This window comes from Helianthus annuus, chromosome 8 (genome assembly GCF_002127325.2).
Source record: "Helianthus annuus cultivar XRQ/B chromosome 8, HanXRQr2.0-SUNRISE, whole genome shotgun sequence".
In the NCBI taxonomy this organism is placed as follows: domain Eukaryota; kingdom Viridiplantae; phylum Streptophyta; class Magnoliopsida; order Asterales; family Asteraceae; genus Helianthus; species Helianthus annuus.
In genome coordinates, this window is record NC_035440.2 from 51,004,813 (window position 1) to 51,023,121 (window position 18,309).

Here is an 18,309-nt window from a genome sequence, read left to right on the forward strand (position 1 = left end):
TTGATTGTTCATCAACAAAAGAAATATCGAACGTGCATCAATAATATGCATATTATTGCATATGCCCTCCGTAGACCCATAAGCACATCCAAGAAAGCTCTCATTAAAGACTCTTCTGTTGGGTGACTCACCGGACCACATACCCAAGTTGGAACTGGATTGGATAGCTAAAAGGTTGAATTTAGTTAAGCTTATACGAGCTTAACTAAGTATACCATGCTTAACAAGGCTAGCAACACTAAACGATTCTATTTCTCTAAGGATAAAATTATATACATATATAACCAATGTATTGACTAGGGTCGTCTATAGGTGCGCAAAAAAAAAAAAAAAAAAAAAAAAAAAAAAAAAAAAAACGGACCCGGTAAAAAACCAGGAACCGTTTTTGTAATACCCGGGTATTCTATACCCGAAATTGACACCGACCCTTCCCGTAGCGTATATATAGAATATGCATTTTGATCTCAATACTTAGAACCGGAACCGATCATACCCGATTAATACTTGAAACCGGACAGGAACCGAAACCGATTATACACGTCTATACCTAATACATTATTCTAATATCTATCTTTTAAATTTATACTAGCAAATTTACCCGCGCGTTGTTGCGGCATCGAAACGTAAAGTAACTCGAATTTATACCGTCTAAGAAAAACATATTATATTTTAATCGACTTGTTTCCAACAAAATATATGTTAAATGTACATAAAAATAAGTACGAAAACGTGTTATATTTGATCCCACTTATTTGCGAAAGAAATTTACGTCAAAACGTAAACTGACTTGAATTTATAGCGACACGTACCAAAAAAAGCACGTAAGAAAATCATGTTTTTTTAAGTTAAAGAATGGTACGGCGCGTTGCGGTGATGTCGAAACGTAAAGTAACTCAAATTTATATAGTCTAATGGAAACGTATATATTTGACTCGACTCTTTTCCAAACAAAATTATGTCGAAACGTAGACCAACTGAAAACATACATAAAAATAAGCACGAAATGTGATATATTTGAGCCCACTAATTTGCGAAAGAAATTCATGTCGAAACGTTAAGCATTTTTAATTTATATCAACACGTACATAAAAATAAGCACATAAAACTCGATTAGACAGTCTTTAGAAAGTTGAAAAGTTGTAAATGTCAAATATATTCCACATCAACCAAAAACCCTAAAAGAAGTTACATCGGATGGTATCAATGTAAGTTAAACCTGCGTTATGCAACAGAATAACACATATTTTTAGTGGCATGTTGCGATGGGTAGTTTTTTTGAAAATCTAAGTCTAAACGTAGAAAAAAACGCACAAAACAACGATACATCCCAAAAACACATAAACTACATCGTTGCAAAACATACGTTAAGAGAAACAATTAAAAGAAAGTAAATATTAAAATACTAAACTTGCAGTAAAATAATAAAAGGTTTAAAAATAAAAAAAATGTAAAAAATAAAAGCAAAAATATGATAAAAAGGAAAAAAAATGAAAATCAATCATTTTATTGAAGTAAAAGAACGTGTACAGGGTTTCCTTTCCGAGGGAATGACACGTTCAAATGTAAAGTAACTCGAATTTGTACCGTCAAGACCCGATTTATTTCTCAACAAAAGTTACGTAAAAACATAGATAAATTGAAGATTTACAAAAAAAAATAAGCACGAAAACGTATTATATTTGACCCGACTTATTTGCGAAAGAAACTTACGTCGCAACGTTAACCAACTTGAACTTATACCGGCACGTACATAAAAATATGTACAAAATTATGTTTTTTTAAGTTAAAATGGTACCGCGCGTTGCGGTGGAATCGAAACGTAAAGTAAGTCGAATTTATACCGTTTAATAAAAACGTATTATATTTGACCCGACTTGTTTTAAAACAAAATTTATGGCAAAACGTAGACCAACTGAGCATACCCATTTTCAAAGAAACGTAAATTAACTTGAATTTATACCGACATGTACATAAAAATAAGCATGTAAAAACTGATGATAACATTTTTAGAAAGTTGAAGGATTGTAAGTGCCAGTACTAAATGTTGAAGGGTAAAAGTTAAAAGAAAACAAAAGTTTTAATTGGTATTGATATATTACCAGCACTTGACATAAAGAAATACGCTTAAAAGAAAACTGACACGTATTTACAATGACTGAAAGCAATAGAAAGAAATTAACGTGCGTAACATTGTGGTGTGTAAATTTTTCGAGAGAAAAGTTATTACAAAAGTTTATTTAAGAAATAATGTTATGTTATAGTTTATTAAATACTAGGTTTGAACCCCATGTAATACACGAGCTGTATAAATGTAATTTTATAAAACAAATAATAAAAAAGATATCTTTAAAAAAACTCGTGTATTACACGTGTTGAATAAAATATAATGTCATATGTTAACACATACAATCGTCAAGATTTATATTATAAAAATGAACTTTGACGTACTATTTACTTATTGTAACATTTTAGTTTGTTTTTTTTATTTACTTATTAATTAGTGTTATGCACTTTCATGCTTATTTGTTTATTTCATTTATAAAACACTTGTCTCAAACTTGTATTCAAGATACGGTACAAAAAGGTGGAGAATGATCTCTTTGAATGAAGTATAGTATTTTTGTATTTTACAAATAGTTTCTTTTTATCCTATGTTTTTATATAAACCGTTAGTGTAATCAAGTAAATTTATTTATCAGTTTTATAATTTTTATATGTTATTAGAATGAAATACACACCAAAATATTACCATACTATAAATTAGTAACATTGGAATGCTTTATAATATTGTAATTCATGCATGGGAGTTTTTCAAAAAAACAAAAAAAAAACAATTGATTTTTCACTTCAAATCTAAAAGTTTTCATCCTTTATATTTTAAATCCTTTGATTTTTTTACTTATGACCCAAAGCTTTTTATTTTTTTCAATTTAACGCAACACTTTTTTATTTTCAACTTAGTCACCATACTTTTCGCCTTTCGTAAGTTTTTTCGTTTTACGTAATAGTGATAAAGTTTAAAGTAATAGATAAAACAATAGTGATAAATTTAATAAAATAAAATGAAAGAAAAGAAAGATTTTTTTTAAATAAGTAAATCATAGGATATGTCCTTTATAAATAAACTTTAAATTATGTTCTTCGGGCAAAATGGACATTTTATGAAAAGTTAACATTTGTTAAGTCTGCAAAATTAATAAATAAAAGACATTTTACGTACTTTTAAAGACAAATAACAAAGTATGCAATTTAATAGATAAAAAAAGATAATTTATGTAATTTACTCTTAACAAAAGGTTGGGATGGATAATGCTATGAAATTGGGCTTTCCTAAAAGGTTATTGGTGCTTCGATGTAAGCCATGTGGGCTTTAAAACGAGTTATTAATATTATACCTATATGTTTAAAATTTAAGTATGAGTAAATGAAATTTGTGTGTGTGTATATATATATATATAGATATATATATAGAGAGAGAGAGATGCCGGTTAATATACAATATGGCTTAACGTACGAAGCGTATGAAATTCAGTATCAACATGCGAAAATTGGTTTATAACATGCGATTTTGGTATTTTTTTAAAATCATGCGAATTTTGTTTTTGTTTTTTTTACTAACATGCGAAGTTTGGTTTTTAAATAAACATGCAATTTTCATTTTGTTTTGAACATGCGATTTTCATTTTTTTAACATAGCGTGCGAATTTGATATTGCGTACGCTTCGTACCTCGATTTGATATCAAATCCGGTTATGAAGACGTATTTAATACGAAAACGAGGATGAGCTTGAAAAATTACTTGGAAGATGAGCAAAACGAATTGAGCTCGAAAATTACTTATCTAAGACATCTTAGCGGCATATGAGAGGTAATGACTCGAGGCTAATTGACATATACTTAGCTTGACTTGTTTAAGCTAACAGAGCTCCAAGCCAAAAGCAAGCCACACTCGAGCTTAGACAAACCGACCTAAGACAATATCTCCGATCTAAAAGCAAGCCACACTCGAGCTTAGACAAATCGACTAAAGACAATGTTCACCTGTGAATTTAATCTGGAGAGTATGGCCTCCGGCTAACCCAAGATGTTCCCGCTATGTACATCCATTAAAATTTGGATTATAACCGCTTTCTTAATATACATTCATAACCCGAGCAAGCTCGAGATTTCCAATATAACAGGGCCATGATTTGATACAAAACATTACAAGCTAGAAACTTGATAAGCGATTATAACAATATAAACTTGACATGATAATACTAAAGTTAATAATAATCGGATGATAACACTAATAATACCGTATGAGAAGGCAAAACAACATTCCCACGTTCGCTTTTACAAGCAATCAAATCTCAGTGTACGGTGAAGTCCCCCTCCTGGGTGACACAATCATCGATTTCTCAAACTCTTCGGTCAAAAAACTAAACCCGTGTTCTTCATCTTCAACAAGATTTATTGAAGTTTGACTTTTCTCTACAGGGCTAGAAAGAAGCTGATCTAACATATTATCCCCATCAGGGAGATCATGTAACACTAACGGGTCAAAAAACTCCGTTGAATCATCATATGCAGGCCCAGGTACGTAATCCATAAAAAGATCATCCAGTTCAAGCGAATCTTCAGACATCAAAGCCGGTTGTTCAATCGGTGGCTGATATTTCACGATCGCACCTTCATGAGGAAGAACCGGCTTCAATCTAGTTTTACTTTTCGTTTGTACCGGTGGAGATACATGCGCGATAAAACCGGGGCTCTGCATCGCCATGACGATGAACGACAGCATTTGATGTTGGTTTTTTTCCATACCTTTTAGTTGTTCACGAAGAACCAACATTTTGGTTTTTGAAGTTTCTTGATGTTGTCTTTGTTTCACGAGCTCCTGCATTAACATGTTTTTATCAGTTTTCAGACTTTCGACTTCTTTCCATAAGTTGGTGTATCTGGTTGTTTCGTGTCGGTTTACGTTGTTGACTTCAGGCTCGGGAGATTTCTGAGGGGTGACTTTTTGTTGAGAAGTGACGATCATTGCTTTCTTTCTGTTGATTGACTTTAATAGATGCTTTTGGTCTTTGATGAAACAGTCGTTCGCGAACTCCCATCGATCTGTATCGGTTTTTCTAAATCCCTGAAACAATTTGCAATTAAGATATTATTCTTTTGAAATAAAGAATAATATACTGTGGAGCAATGCTACATGACCTTAAACATACTTTTAACATGTTATGAATATCAGACAAGACACAACTTGGTTGTAAGAAGGGGTGATTTTGTGTGATTCAGAAAGGTGAAGGTGTCATCTTGCGTGAGCTTATTTTAGTTACAACAGTAACACGATTCATATATTGAAAACCGTAATTCCATTGTGAAAAACAGGATTGTGAGAAAGCAAAGAGCCAAGAAATATCAATCACAAGCAAAGTATCTTTTTTATCCAAAAAAAAAAGCCATGAATATTAGAACACAACCACCTCAACTTTTTTCCCAAAATTTAACCTGTAAACCTGACAGAACATCGTAGTAAACGAATTATTTTAGTGGCAACACTAACCTAGGTTTTAAAAAGCGAGATGCGCGCAAAAGCGATAAGCGACAAGGTCTAAAACCAAGACGCCAAACGCAAAAGCGCACCGCTTTTCGTACCCGAAGCACATGTAACTATATAGCTTTTTAAATATGTCCTACAGGTTATTAGCATCATTCACCCAACAGTTAAAACACAAATAATTAATAAAACCATTGGGTGTCAGCCCAGTGGCCACCGACCCCCACTTTAATCCGGCGAGGACCCTGTGAGGTCACGGGTTCAAAACCGGGTAACCCCAGGCTCTACAGTTCCCCTCGAGTTGGTACTTGGTAGAAGTTTCTCCACCAGGGAGCGTTGTCGGGTCGCTAGCTTGGGAAGTGGGATCTCTTCCGCGGTTGGGGGTACCGTGCATCTACCTTTTTTTAAAACACAAATAAGATTTATAAATGATTTTAGTATTGAAATTACATACATGTACAACCAAAAATTCATGTTGTACAACAACCTGCTGCACAAAAAGATAATTAAAATACATGAAACGTGCGCCGCAAGGTCGTTTTTTGCCAAAAAACGCGCCTCAGCGCTTCTTGTAAAAGTAAAACATGTGCCTTATGTAGGCTATAGTAAAGCGAACAGGCCTGCTGCACAGTTTCTAGACCAGAAAGGGTAATTCAAATGTAACAAACAGAAAAAGAAACCAATCACAATTCAAACCCAAACGCCTCAAATTTCTATACCAAAAAGGGAAAAACAAACCAAAAAGTAAGGCAGTCAATCACAGTACACCCCAACAAATGAGTTGTTTGTAACATCCGTCAAAAACGGATCCTAGAACCCGACCCGTTATACCCAAAAAAGGAAAAACAAACACAAAGTAAGGCAGTCAATCACACTACACCCCAACAAATGAGTTGCTTGTAACATCCGTCAAAAACGGATCCAAGAACCCGGCCCCTTTTTTGGGTGTGACACTGTTAACCCAAATAGTTTAAGTAAAAATCACTCAAACACAGTACAATTCTAGCTAATCAAAATTCACGTTAAATAAACCACAACACTCATAAAAAAAATTATAAATAAAATTAAACCAAATACCATAAACTAATAAACACAATAACATAAAATTAAACAAAAGAATCTCACATAGATATTAAGTTGCCGCTGAAAACTCGAATAATTACTGTGCTTAAAGTATTTCGGAAGCAATTCAGAAGTAAACTCAGCCTCATTCCATACAATAAAACTATCACCAGTCCGACTCCACGAAATCAAATAATCCGTCAACGGATCATCCACCATCTCATAACACTTCAACAGAAAAGGCGCAATCGATGATCCACCGGCTTCCGTCGATTTCTTCACCATAATCGAACGATTGAGGTTTCAATTTGGTTTGATTTGTGATATTATTATCTGCAAATTGAGGCTGAGATTGTTATTGAAGCCCTACGTTGACGGAAACGAAGACTTGGTGAACAAGTTGGGTTGGGAAGGAAGTGGGAAGGAGAGGACGGAACCGTCGCGAAAGGATATATAGGGTTGGGCCGATACCAAACTTCGTAGATTAAGTTTCTATTACCTTTTTTTCTTATAGCCCATTTGAGACCCTTTGAAAGGAGATATTTAGAAAAAGTACAAATCTAAAATGATATTATAAAAAGATTGTTACCAAAAATGTCTAGCGTTGTTTTTTTTTTTTTTTTTTTTTTGAACGATCAACAAAACTAATATTATTAAAACTCTTACCAGTCGGGAATTGGTACATCAGTAATCAAGCTCGCTGTTACAAAAAACCCAAAACTAAGAGCAGCAACAGTTCAAGAAAGCTTATCTGCATTAAAATTAAACCAGTCTTCCTACGTATAGGAGACCCTTCTCGACCGGGATTTTAGCAACAAAAAACAGTGTTTTAACGTCCTCCACAAGTCGCAAAAACTGATGGAGTTTCTCCATTGAAAACTGCTTCGTTCCTGCTCCGCCAAATACACCACTGAACGACATAAACCATAGCCTGAATAGTCTTTTTTCTAGCTTTTGCCCCGCCCAACATTTCCCCCATATTTAGCAAATCGTCTATATGAAAGGCGAAGAAAAAAGGGATGCGTCACCACTGAAACAGAATTTGCCAAACTGCTTGAATCAATGGGTGGTGTCCATTGACAAAGAGAGCTTTAAATACCTAAGTTTGAGAGGAGAATATCTTAGATTCTAAGTCTCGGATGGATTAAAAGAAAGGGAAAATTACCAAAATGTTGGTTGACCAAGTGACTTTTCAATTTTGTCACATTCATGGGTCCTTGGAACGTCCTCACACCCTCGGAAGCGTCCGTCTATCACGTTGAAGCGTCCGTTTCCTTTCAATCCGACACGCGTCTCCGACATGTTGAAGCCTCCGCCATCGTTAGCAAAATGCGTCAGTCACCGACGCATCATAACCATATACTTTTTGAAGCGTCCCTGTGTACGCTTCCGAGGCTTGGCCGACGCTTCCGAGGCTTGGCCGACGCTTCCCGAGGCTTGACCGACGCTTACCGAGGCTCGGCCGACTCTTAAATAATTAACGAAAAAAAGGGAAACTAAAAAGTCGTTTAACTTTACCGTTGCACACATTTACCCCACTATATAACAACCCCGTTCACTTATAACTTATCACCACCCGCCGTTTTCAAAAGTTTGCAAACTTTTCTCAGCCATTTCACTATAATAACTCCGATGCCGTCAACGACCCGAAAATGGCCAACTCCTGGACTGACGTTAAAGATATTGCTCTTTGCGAAGCATGGGAGGAGGCCATGATCGATCCTCCACGACGAGGACACGGTGGGCTCTGGGTTCGTGTTCAACAGATTTTCGTCAAACTACGTGGTCCGGACCACAACCGGACCGTTAACGCATGATCCTCCAGGTTTCGTGTCCTTCGGTTGGAATGTGAGAGGTTTGATCGATATTTCAAGAAAGTGGAGACAGAAATGCTGGACCTTGGTGAGGACGATCAGAAGGAAGTGGCCCTCATCAACTACCGTCATAACGAGGGACATGAATTCAAACATGTCTCGGAGTGGAAGGCTATTAGGATACGGTTTTAGAGTATTATGTGTTGTTATTTTGGTTTTTATTTTTAGGGTTTTAGGATTTTATCACACCCAACTATTAGCTATTGGCCGTTGTCACCCCCAACTATCACTTTGACGCCCGTCACCCCTAACTTAACACTTAGTATATTCTGTCACCACGTCGTTAACTAATCACTAAATTTTGATCATGTTACTATACTTTTGGGGGTGTCATAGGGATCTTAGAAATGTTTTAGAGATCTTAGGACACCCCTAAAAGTATAATAACATGATCAAAAGTTAGTTATCAGTTAACGACATGGTGACAGAACACACTAAGTGTTAAGTTGGGTATGGCAGACGTCAAAGTGATAGTTGGGGGTGGCAGCGCCAATAGCCAATAGTTTGAGGTAATAAAATCCAATATCCCTTATTTTTATTATGTTATGTTTTGATGTTTAATATTAATAGTGTTTAATATAAAATTTTTTGACTCTGTTAACATTATTATAAGTTAAAAAATTGGGACTAAAAAATTTAACTAAAAAATAACATGTTTATATCGTTTAAAAATAACATGTATGTTAACGGGTTCCCATGTTATAATGTTTATAAATTATAAAAATTTGACTTCATGAACGGGATCCCATGTATGCACAAAAAATACAAAGCTGCGTCGTTGCCGACGCTTCCGAAGCTTCACGAACGTGTTAGCAAAACTGAGGCGGACGCTTCATCGGACACGTTTCGCTTGAAAAGAAAACGGACGCTTCAACATGACAAGCAGACGCTTCAACATGAAAGTCAGACGCTTCCGAGGCTGAGTAGTCCTTCTAAGGACGCAGAAGAGTGACAAATTTGAAAACACTCTTAGTCAACCAACATTTTAGTAATTTTCCCTAAAAGAAATTAGCCGTTGAAAAAAATAAAGTAAACTAAAGTGTAAATTTGGTAATTCACCTTTGTGTTTCTAGCTTCTTGCTAGATTTTAATATATTTTATGGTTTAAAAAAACCTAATCACCTTTATATTCAAGGAAATTAAATTTATTATGTTGCATGGAGGATAGAAAAAATTGTTAAAACCAATTTATGTATTTTTATATCAAAAGTAGACGTGAGTACATAGGACTTGTCAAAAAGCCACCGTATCTGAGTTCTCTCAGATTTAGCTTGGAAAAAGCTCGCTCGATGTGGCTCGGTTTGAAAGTGAGCCGAGCTGGCTCGGCTTGGTTAGAAAGTTAGCCTAGCTCAGCTCGGCTCGGCTCGTGTTGAGCCAAATTGGCTCCCATGGTAGCTCGGCTCGGCTTAACTCGAATTATTTTACTTATAATATATTTTAGTTTTATACACATATAATATAGTACAAAAAATTGATTATTATTTACATGTATTTAGGCTTGTAGTTTGATATCTATGACCTATTTAAAGGTTGATTGTCGTGCTAATGAACAAATATTGTACTTACTTGAAACTTATTTTGCGTTGTTAAACGTAATTTTGACTTGTAACGTATTAGGTTAAACTTATTTTGAATATGTTCTTTTGAAGTATTGAATAATATTTTAGAATACTGAATTTTGAGAACTATGTATTAATTTTTATTTTTAAAATCGAGCCAAACCAAGCCGAGCCGAGCCAGCTCGGTTTGAAACCAAGCCGAGCCTGAGCTTAGATTTTCAACTCCGTTTCAAATCCGAGCCGAGCCAGCTCGGTTTATAATCGAGCCGAGCCCAAGCTTGCCCTAGCTCGGCTCGGCTCATGAACAGCCGCCCTATGAGTATATATCGGTTTTATTTGCTTCTATTTGGTTATGAATCAACACCCAAATTATTACGAATGATAAAGACTTTACATTTACATAATCTTGATGTATTATGTTTACGAAAGGTTCATTTATATGGCGAAAGTGTATTTTGGTTAATATTGTTAAGGAGCCTCCTCTTCAGATAAAGATGTCTCCGACGCAACTCTCCCGACAAGAAAAACTTGATCACTTTATCTTTTTTTTTTGCGGTTTCTATCAGTCAAAAGTAGATATCCCATGCACCTACGGTCTGTTTACAGAGGAATAGAAAAGAAGGACCCGGGGCCAGAGCAAGTTGGGTTAGGGTATAGAGTCGTAAGCGTGGTGGGGGGTGACAAAGGACGTGCTCGTACGGTTCATATAAGGAAATTAAAAAGTCATTGATTGTTGGGAACTTTCACTCCTCTATATTCGAAATATGCCTTTCTCGGAGCATTACGATCTGTAGCTCAAATGGTCCCTTATAAAGTCTCTATTGGTCTTGTTCTTATTGTGTGCCTTGTGAGCGCGTGTGGATCCGTGAAGGAAATCGCTCGGATGTTCCCCTAACCCAAACCGGGAACGGACCGGAGGGAACCGCAGCATGGGGAATGTCCGCGTCTCGTCGTAAGGCTCATTTTGAGGTGTGGGTCATAGGGTGGGTAGCTTTATCTGATCAAGGGTCGGGGCACAAGGGTCCTAGTACTATCCAGGTGCGAAGAAGCCCAAAGATGACTTTAATGAGCAGAAATCTCACTCACCGGCCTAAACGACGAGCAAACACTCGAACGTGAGAGTAAGGGATCACCCAACGAATAGACGAGCTCAAATGGAGGAGGAGAGAGGGGGCAAGAACCTTTCAGAGAAATGGCTGTCCGAATCTTATCTAAACTGCATAATAACTGACTAAGCCATGCCATAAGGGGTCATTCTCCAAACCGGACGCCTTTAGGTTGTTAAAGTAACTTGGGTGACAGATCGGCCATAGGAGTACTTCGGGATATAAACCAGAGCAACAAAAGTGGAGCATACGATGATGCCGCCCGTTTTCATTTCGTGGAAGTCCCCAGCAGAGGAAAGGGCTATAGGTGATGGCGCGTTCTGCTTCTTATCTAGAGAGGAGCACTGAAATCCTTTCTATGGGCTCATGCGTGGTAGCTGGTATAGATGAAGAAAGGCGGGCCGCTTGAACGTGACCTATTCTCTTAATAGGCGGCAAAGCGGAATAGAAAAGCACGGACGAGCCACATGCAGGGAAACTTACACGTGTGGTTCTGGCCGGGGACCCCGGTATACTACACTAATATGCGTAGGTCCCCATAATTCGAGTGAGATTGTCATTGCGCAAAAGCAGATACGGTCCGATATTCCCTTGTTCCCTGTATTGGTTATGTTCTTTATTTCTTGTCTAGCAGAAACTAATCGAGCTCCGTTTGATCTCCCAGAAGTGGAAGCTGAATCACTTACAGGCGATAATGTAGAATATGTGTGGGATGCGATCCTTAATAGTTCACTGTTAGTAGAAGCCAATGTCCCGGGGTCCCGGGGACTCATTCTGATTGAAACAAGGGGCAGGTCTTTACCAGCCGAAAAATATGTTATATATATTATATATTAAATGAAGATATTAGGTGAATTTTCATTATTAAAAATCATCTTATTGGCTTAGTATACCGATAAACATGTTGCTCCGTGTCCATGAAAACGTGGTTTCGAATCCTACTACTGCTTAGTATTTTGTTTTTCTGTTTGATGTTTCCCAATTTAACACATTGGACCCTGGTGGCCCTCCGTAGTTTTTATTAACAACCCACTAAAAGACCCTTTCTTTACCAAACCCAATCAAAATCAAAATTGCAATACTAAAAGTTCCAAAAAACTGAAACCGGGTTTCCATTCTAAATCGCATGTTGCCGTATCAAAATCAAAATCGATTATTATCCTACGTTAATTGATGATTGAAAGAACACTAATTAATGGTTTTAGCATCATATTTTAGGTGTATGTTTGTTTGTGAATGTTATATTATAGCTTTGAGTTTTGGATAATTTGTTGTTGTTTTACCACTTAGTTGTTTAGGACCTCCACATAAAATTAGAACTAAACTTTTAAGATTTGCACTTACATAAAACAATGTACCTTTTTGTATTGATAGAATATCAAGATTCTCAAATGTCAAATTGTAAGTTTGTAGCAATTAGGGGTATTTAAGATCGGATTATCCGGTTTTCGGATATTCAAAATTTTTGGATAGTGAATATTAATATCCAAACACGTATCCGAAATTTTGGATATCCAGAATTTCGGATATGGGCTCGGATATCAAAACGGATATCTGAATTCATAAAAAAATTCAAAAATTTCGTTTCGTCCATAGATTAAAAGTAAACCTATATTCGATTATCCAAATTTTCAACGTTAAAACAATGAATTTTTATAAATCCATTCGAATCCGAATATTTACTATTTTTACTATATTTTAAACTAAACATAGTGCTCATATCTATTATATATAATAAATGAAAGGTGATTTGGGCCACGTGTCAGTAAATTAGGGTATCTCTTTTTTCATTTTCCCGCCCAACAGTACTCCGTCCCCTTTTTATCCTTTTTTCCAACCCTAATAATCATTCTTCTCCTTCACGGCTTCATTATTCAATCTTCAATCATCTGCTCCATTCAAAACCTTCTCATTCACGCCTTCATTCTTCAATCATCTGCTCCATTCACATATTTTGCGGCTTTGATTTAAGGTTCGTATCTTCTTAATTTCTTTTAATTTTTAGGGGTTTTGTTCTTCATTTTGGTTTTGAGGTGTGCGATTAGGTGTTGTAAGTTTGTAAGGCCAGATTTGAGCAGCTCCTCGATCAGATCTGGTTGAATATGAATGGATCTGGTTGAATATGAATGGATTTGAGCAGCTCCTCGGCCAGATCTGGTTGTAAGGCCAGATTTAGGTGTGTTATTCTATTTATAAATTCTAAGTTTTATATGTAGATTGGTAATTTCATTTTTTTGTGCACTGCTTTCGTTTCTAAATCTTAGATGTCAAGGAATCCTAGATGATCTTTTTGATATCCTCTACTAATTTGGATCCAATTTGGTTTTAATTGTGGTTTGGTAGTTGTTTCGAAGAGTTAGCGTTTGAAGAGCATCAACAATGGTGCCTTTATTCGAATTCTCCACACTCTATTTCACTATTTTTTTTTCTGTTATGGTGGTTCGTGTTCTACTATAGAAGAAAGATTGGCAAGGAATGAAGGAAAAAAGGAATCATCATCATTGCACTGTATTTGGTGACAGTGTAAGGTCTATTCATTTTACATTCAAATGCAATTAAGTTTTTTGATTGATTTTACATGACTAATTGTACGTGGTTTGCTATTTTGTGTTATTGTTGATAGATCAGTAGGAATTGGAAGCAGGAGACCTTAAAATCCTCCAGCTCTGCAGTAAAAGATTGCAAGAAGGATACGCAATCAGTAAATAGAGAAGAAGCGGTCGCCGTTGCTACTGCTAAGTACATCGCCGATCTGTCTGCCAAATCAACGGGTTCCTTTTTCGTCATGCTCTCTGGCGATACTTTATTCGATACTACCAGGTAACTAAAACCCTAACAACCTACCGTCCTAATTGATTACGGATTAGTTACAAGTTATAAGAAAAGAAGTTAGAGGTTGTAGTTGATATATTAGTTGTTTTATTATGTTATTATTGGTTTGATAATTAGAGCTCAAATATAACTGACGGGAAGTTGCTGGAGCCTCCGTACAGGTAGATGGATTGGTCGAAATGGTTGATTTTCTTTCTGGATGAACGTGTTGTTCTTCTTGATTATTCCAATTACAAGCTCGCTTATTATGGATTTTTCAGTAAGGTAATTGAATTTGTTTTGGGTTTTATGTTGTTTTAGGGCTTTAAAAGAACTTTTGAGCATGAAAGTAGTTTGTGTTAATCTATTATATATATAACAAAATCAGGCAAAAGATTTCGACTTTTCATATCAACGTATCTATTTGCAATCTCTGGTAATACTGTTCATATGTTTTCCATTCTCATATATTTCCCAATATTGAAAGCTTCTGTTCCTAGCCTGCTACACGCGTTTATGTTGTATTTTATCATTTCTAATCTTTTTAAAGTAGTTTCATTTCGCTTCCATGTTGCTTATAGAGTTGTGAAAAAAATATTTAAAGATTTGGGAGAGTTGAATGATGTTAGCAATATCCCACTTCAAGATACTCAACGAGTTCAAACAATCCGTCCTCTTTCAATTAAACAAATTCATTTTATTTGTGTTCATTCTTCTTATATAAACCTTGGTTGTGTAGCCAATTTGTAACAACTGCCACTAAAATCCATAATTAGGATGATAATTAGGTAATAAGGAAACCCTAATTGAGAAACCCAAGTGATTCCGTATAAACCCTAAAATTTTCGTAACAATCGGAATCAGGATCAGGGCCCCTAAAACTCAGGGGGGGTTAAACCCTAGTAACATTTATCCTCTAAAACTTGCTGGAGAAGTAAAAATTTCGTTGATTAACAACTCACCAAGGCTAGTTTGGACACGAAACAACCTAGGCTACGAAATAGACCCGTCGCGCCACGCGACGGGTACACAGGTCTTCTTCGCGTGGCGCGAGGGAGGGCAAATTCCAGCTATAAATAGAGGGCAGTGGGACTTAGTTCTGTGCTTGACTTCGACGTCCAAATTCACTTTATATACTGAGTTATAGTCGAAACAGTTCACAAACACACACAATTATCGAAACGCTGCCGCAATCAGGGTAATAACTCGATCGCTATTACGATTCAACGTCCGATCGATTATAACTATCCAACGATAGTCCAGGTGCTGCTCAATTGAGCTTGTACTTTGATTATTCGTCGTGATTTCGACTTGAATATTAGAGTGCTGTTCGAATTCGGACTATGCTCTGTTATTCGTTGTGAATCCGATTGAATTATCGAGTATTGCACTGATTAATCGTTGTGAAGGTTTAATCTCGTGAATTGACGTAACTGCTGTATTAGTTACTAACCTGCCTGTGTGTGCATTGTGTTAAACTAGGTGAAATCAAGGCTAATCAGTAGGCTTATATCTATTGCTCGTTAATCTGCAATGTGAGTCATTCTTCTTTTTAAATTGTTTTCTCACAGTTTGTGAGTAAGTATTACAATACCTCAAATTATTTTCAAGGTTATAATTACAGGGATTAAGTCTTTGTAATCACCAAATTACAGCTGGTATGTGGGGTATTGTGCACATTACTATTATTATCACTGTATGTGAGTGAATATTACTCTATGTGAGTGATTATTACTCTGTGTGAGTAAACCGTCACTATTAGGGCAACGGGACCAATAGTGATATGACCACAGTCACAGATCCGGTCGAGTGACAAATACCCATTCTTGATAATTGGTTGATAGAAACATTGTAATCGCTCTTAATACTGTAAATTTATAACTAACGGGTCGTTTTAGAAAATGGAATGATTCACTCAGTATTTCCCCGCTGACAAAACCTTTTTCAAACATGTTTCAGGTGATCTATGTGATCCAGGAAAAGTGCAGTAAAGCACTATCAAGCTCAGAGAAGTAGCTCAGTGTAAATAAATAAATAAAACATGTTCTGAAAAATAAAGATTTCTGTGTGAAATCAACTTATTGTAAATTATGGGATTTATCCCTTAAGAACTTTGTGTAATATATTAAAACGAGCATATTTTCCGGTGAAAAGATCCTGTTGTAAAAAGACTTCCGCTGTCGCATAAATTAAATACCACGGGTATCACTGAAATCTGCATCGCGGGCCCCGACTCCGTCCAGGGTGGGTCGGGGGCCGCGACAGAAGGTGGTATCAGAGCTAATAGTTAAATTGAGCCACTGACCGAGCCACTGATTAAGCCTAAATTAAGTATTTTGTCCAAATGCTTAATTTTACTAATTATTATTCGGTGATTATATGTTGTATTAACTGGTTATTTTAGTGACAGCATGGGTAAGCAAAAGCTGTCTGCTATCTACCACAAACTAGATGTGGCATCTTCTTCTAGAAACCCAGTAAACCTAGAAGAAGGAATCTTTGTCCGCAAAGCAAACTATGAGAATCCTCTTTCCCCAGAGAAAAGGGATTCGATACTTAAAAAGAGTCAGGAGAAAAAGAAACCCCGAACCAAGAGAGTTAGGTTTAACCCAGAAGTCCAAGAATTGGGTAATAGTACACCTTGGGAAGATAAAATAGACGAGAAATGGGCAAATCTCTATATGCTAGCTACTGTAGCAGAAAATGCTAATCTCTAAATATCCGATAAGTTGGGTCTAGTGAGAGAAATCACAATCCCGTAAATAAATAAAATCCCAGTGTGTTTATTTCAGTTATTTCAGTACAAAAAGTAATATGCAATAAAACTTCAGTGTTTGTTTGTTAAACTTTGTTCCAAAGTTTTAACATTGCATTTTGCATATATGCTATGCAGCATGAATGAGATGTCGGAAGCCTTCCAGAATCTCAACTTATATCCAGTGCCTATCGAAGTCTCGCACGACTTTACTGGTTACATTGCTGACATAGAAGAACCTGTGGAATTCAAAGCTCCACCGCTGGAAAAAGCCAAACCTAAAAAGAAAAGAAGATACGTAGGGTGGAGGAAAGTACGCCGTAGGAAACCTGCCACTAGGAGACTCCCTAAAATAGAAAATCCTGTAATCATGAGCAAGGGAAAGGAAATAGAAACTGGAGAAAGTTCAAAACCACCAGAAAAGGAAATAGGAATAGATCTGAAACAAAAGGGAATAGAAATTGGTGAAAGCTCTAAACAATTTGAGGAAATCACGTTCCAGGACGAGATAGATCGCCTACTGGATAATTGTGATGTTCTAGAGCCTATCAACAATAATCTCTTCTCTTACCCGGCTACAGTTCAATTCCCACTAAACCTAGGACCAACTATTCCAGACCCACTAGTTCATACCAGACCATTAGGCCAAATGGAGGAATGGTGGACCAATGACTGGCAATTCCAAAACATAGTCAACAGTCCTTATAGCTTCCTTCCACAATTTGACCCAGAACCACTCCCAAATCCTCCCATGAGTAATGAAAACCTAGCTGAACTCCGTCAGTTCGGTGAAGAACTGATAGGTACAGGTAATAGGATCAGGGAAATGGGGGAGCATCTAACTTGGAAGTACGATGAGAGAGAGCATCGTTACTAGAACCGTCAGTTAAATCACAGAAAGCCGTATTGTATAATAGTAACTCAAAATTCTGTAAAATGGGCAATAAAACTCTGTAAAATACGGTGTGTATGGATGCATATATAATATACCATAACAAAGTAAAAGTCGAGAAATCGACAATTTTGGTTATGCGTATATGTTGTGATAATCTATGTGTTTATCTATGTGAATTTTGTCATTGATAAGTTAGACACTAATAATTTTTACCAATTAGCAGATGGAAAACGCTAATAATGAACCAATTAATGAAGTAAATCAATCTGAGCAAGAACAGGAAGATCAATATATAACTCGACAAGATATCGAGCACTTTATCGCCCAAGGGATAGCTCATGCTATTCCAGAAATTGTAGCTGCTGTTCAGAAACCTGCCGAACCACAATTAATTCCTAGTAAACGTATTCCAGAAGATAACGGCAGTAACAGCATAAATGGAGGCGGCAATCATGACGATCATGATCCGCAGCAGGCCCCACTCCCTAAAAGAATGAAAGCTGCAACGCCTGGTTGCACATACAAAGAATTTCTTGCTTGCAAACCCGCTGAATTTGCAGGTAACGAAGGGGCAACTGCAACACTGCGTTGGTTAGAGAAAACCGAGGCAGTAATTGCAATAAGCAAATGTGCCACAGAGGATCAAGTGATGTATGCATCAAATCTGTTCAAAGAAGGAGCACTCGAATGGTGGAACACGGTCCT

General features: G+C 36.5%; 1 protein-coding gene across 2 annotated transcripts; it reads right to left on the minus strand.

Moving 5' to 3' along the window:
* Positions 1–4,112: 4,112 nt before the first annotated feature.
* On the minus strand, positions 4,113–7,079 carry LOC110872863 (heat stress transcription factor A-8). Of its 2 annotated transcripts, XM_022121755.2 has the most exons (3): positions 6,668–7,079; positions 4,964–5,125; positions 4,113–4,879 (listed from the first exon to the last, which is right to left on the minus strand). In XM_022121755.2, the coding sequence occupies exons 1-3, from the start codon at positions 6,887–6,889 to the stop codon at positions 4,346–4,348; spliced, it is 918 nt and encodes a 305-aa protein (XP_021977447.1). In that variant the 5' UTR covers positions 6,890–7,079; the 3' UTR covers positions 4,113–4,345. The 2 variants fall into 2 exon arrangements, with proteins under 2 accessions (XP_021977447.1, XP_021977446.1); XM_022121754.2 differs by having other exon boundaries at positions 4,113–5,125; positions 6,668–7,076.
* Positions 7,080–18,309: the final 11,230 nt, after the last annotated feature.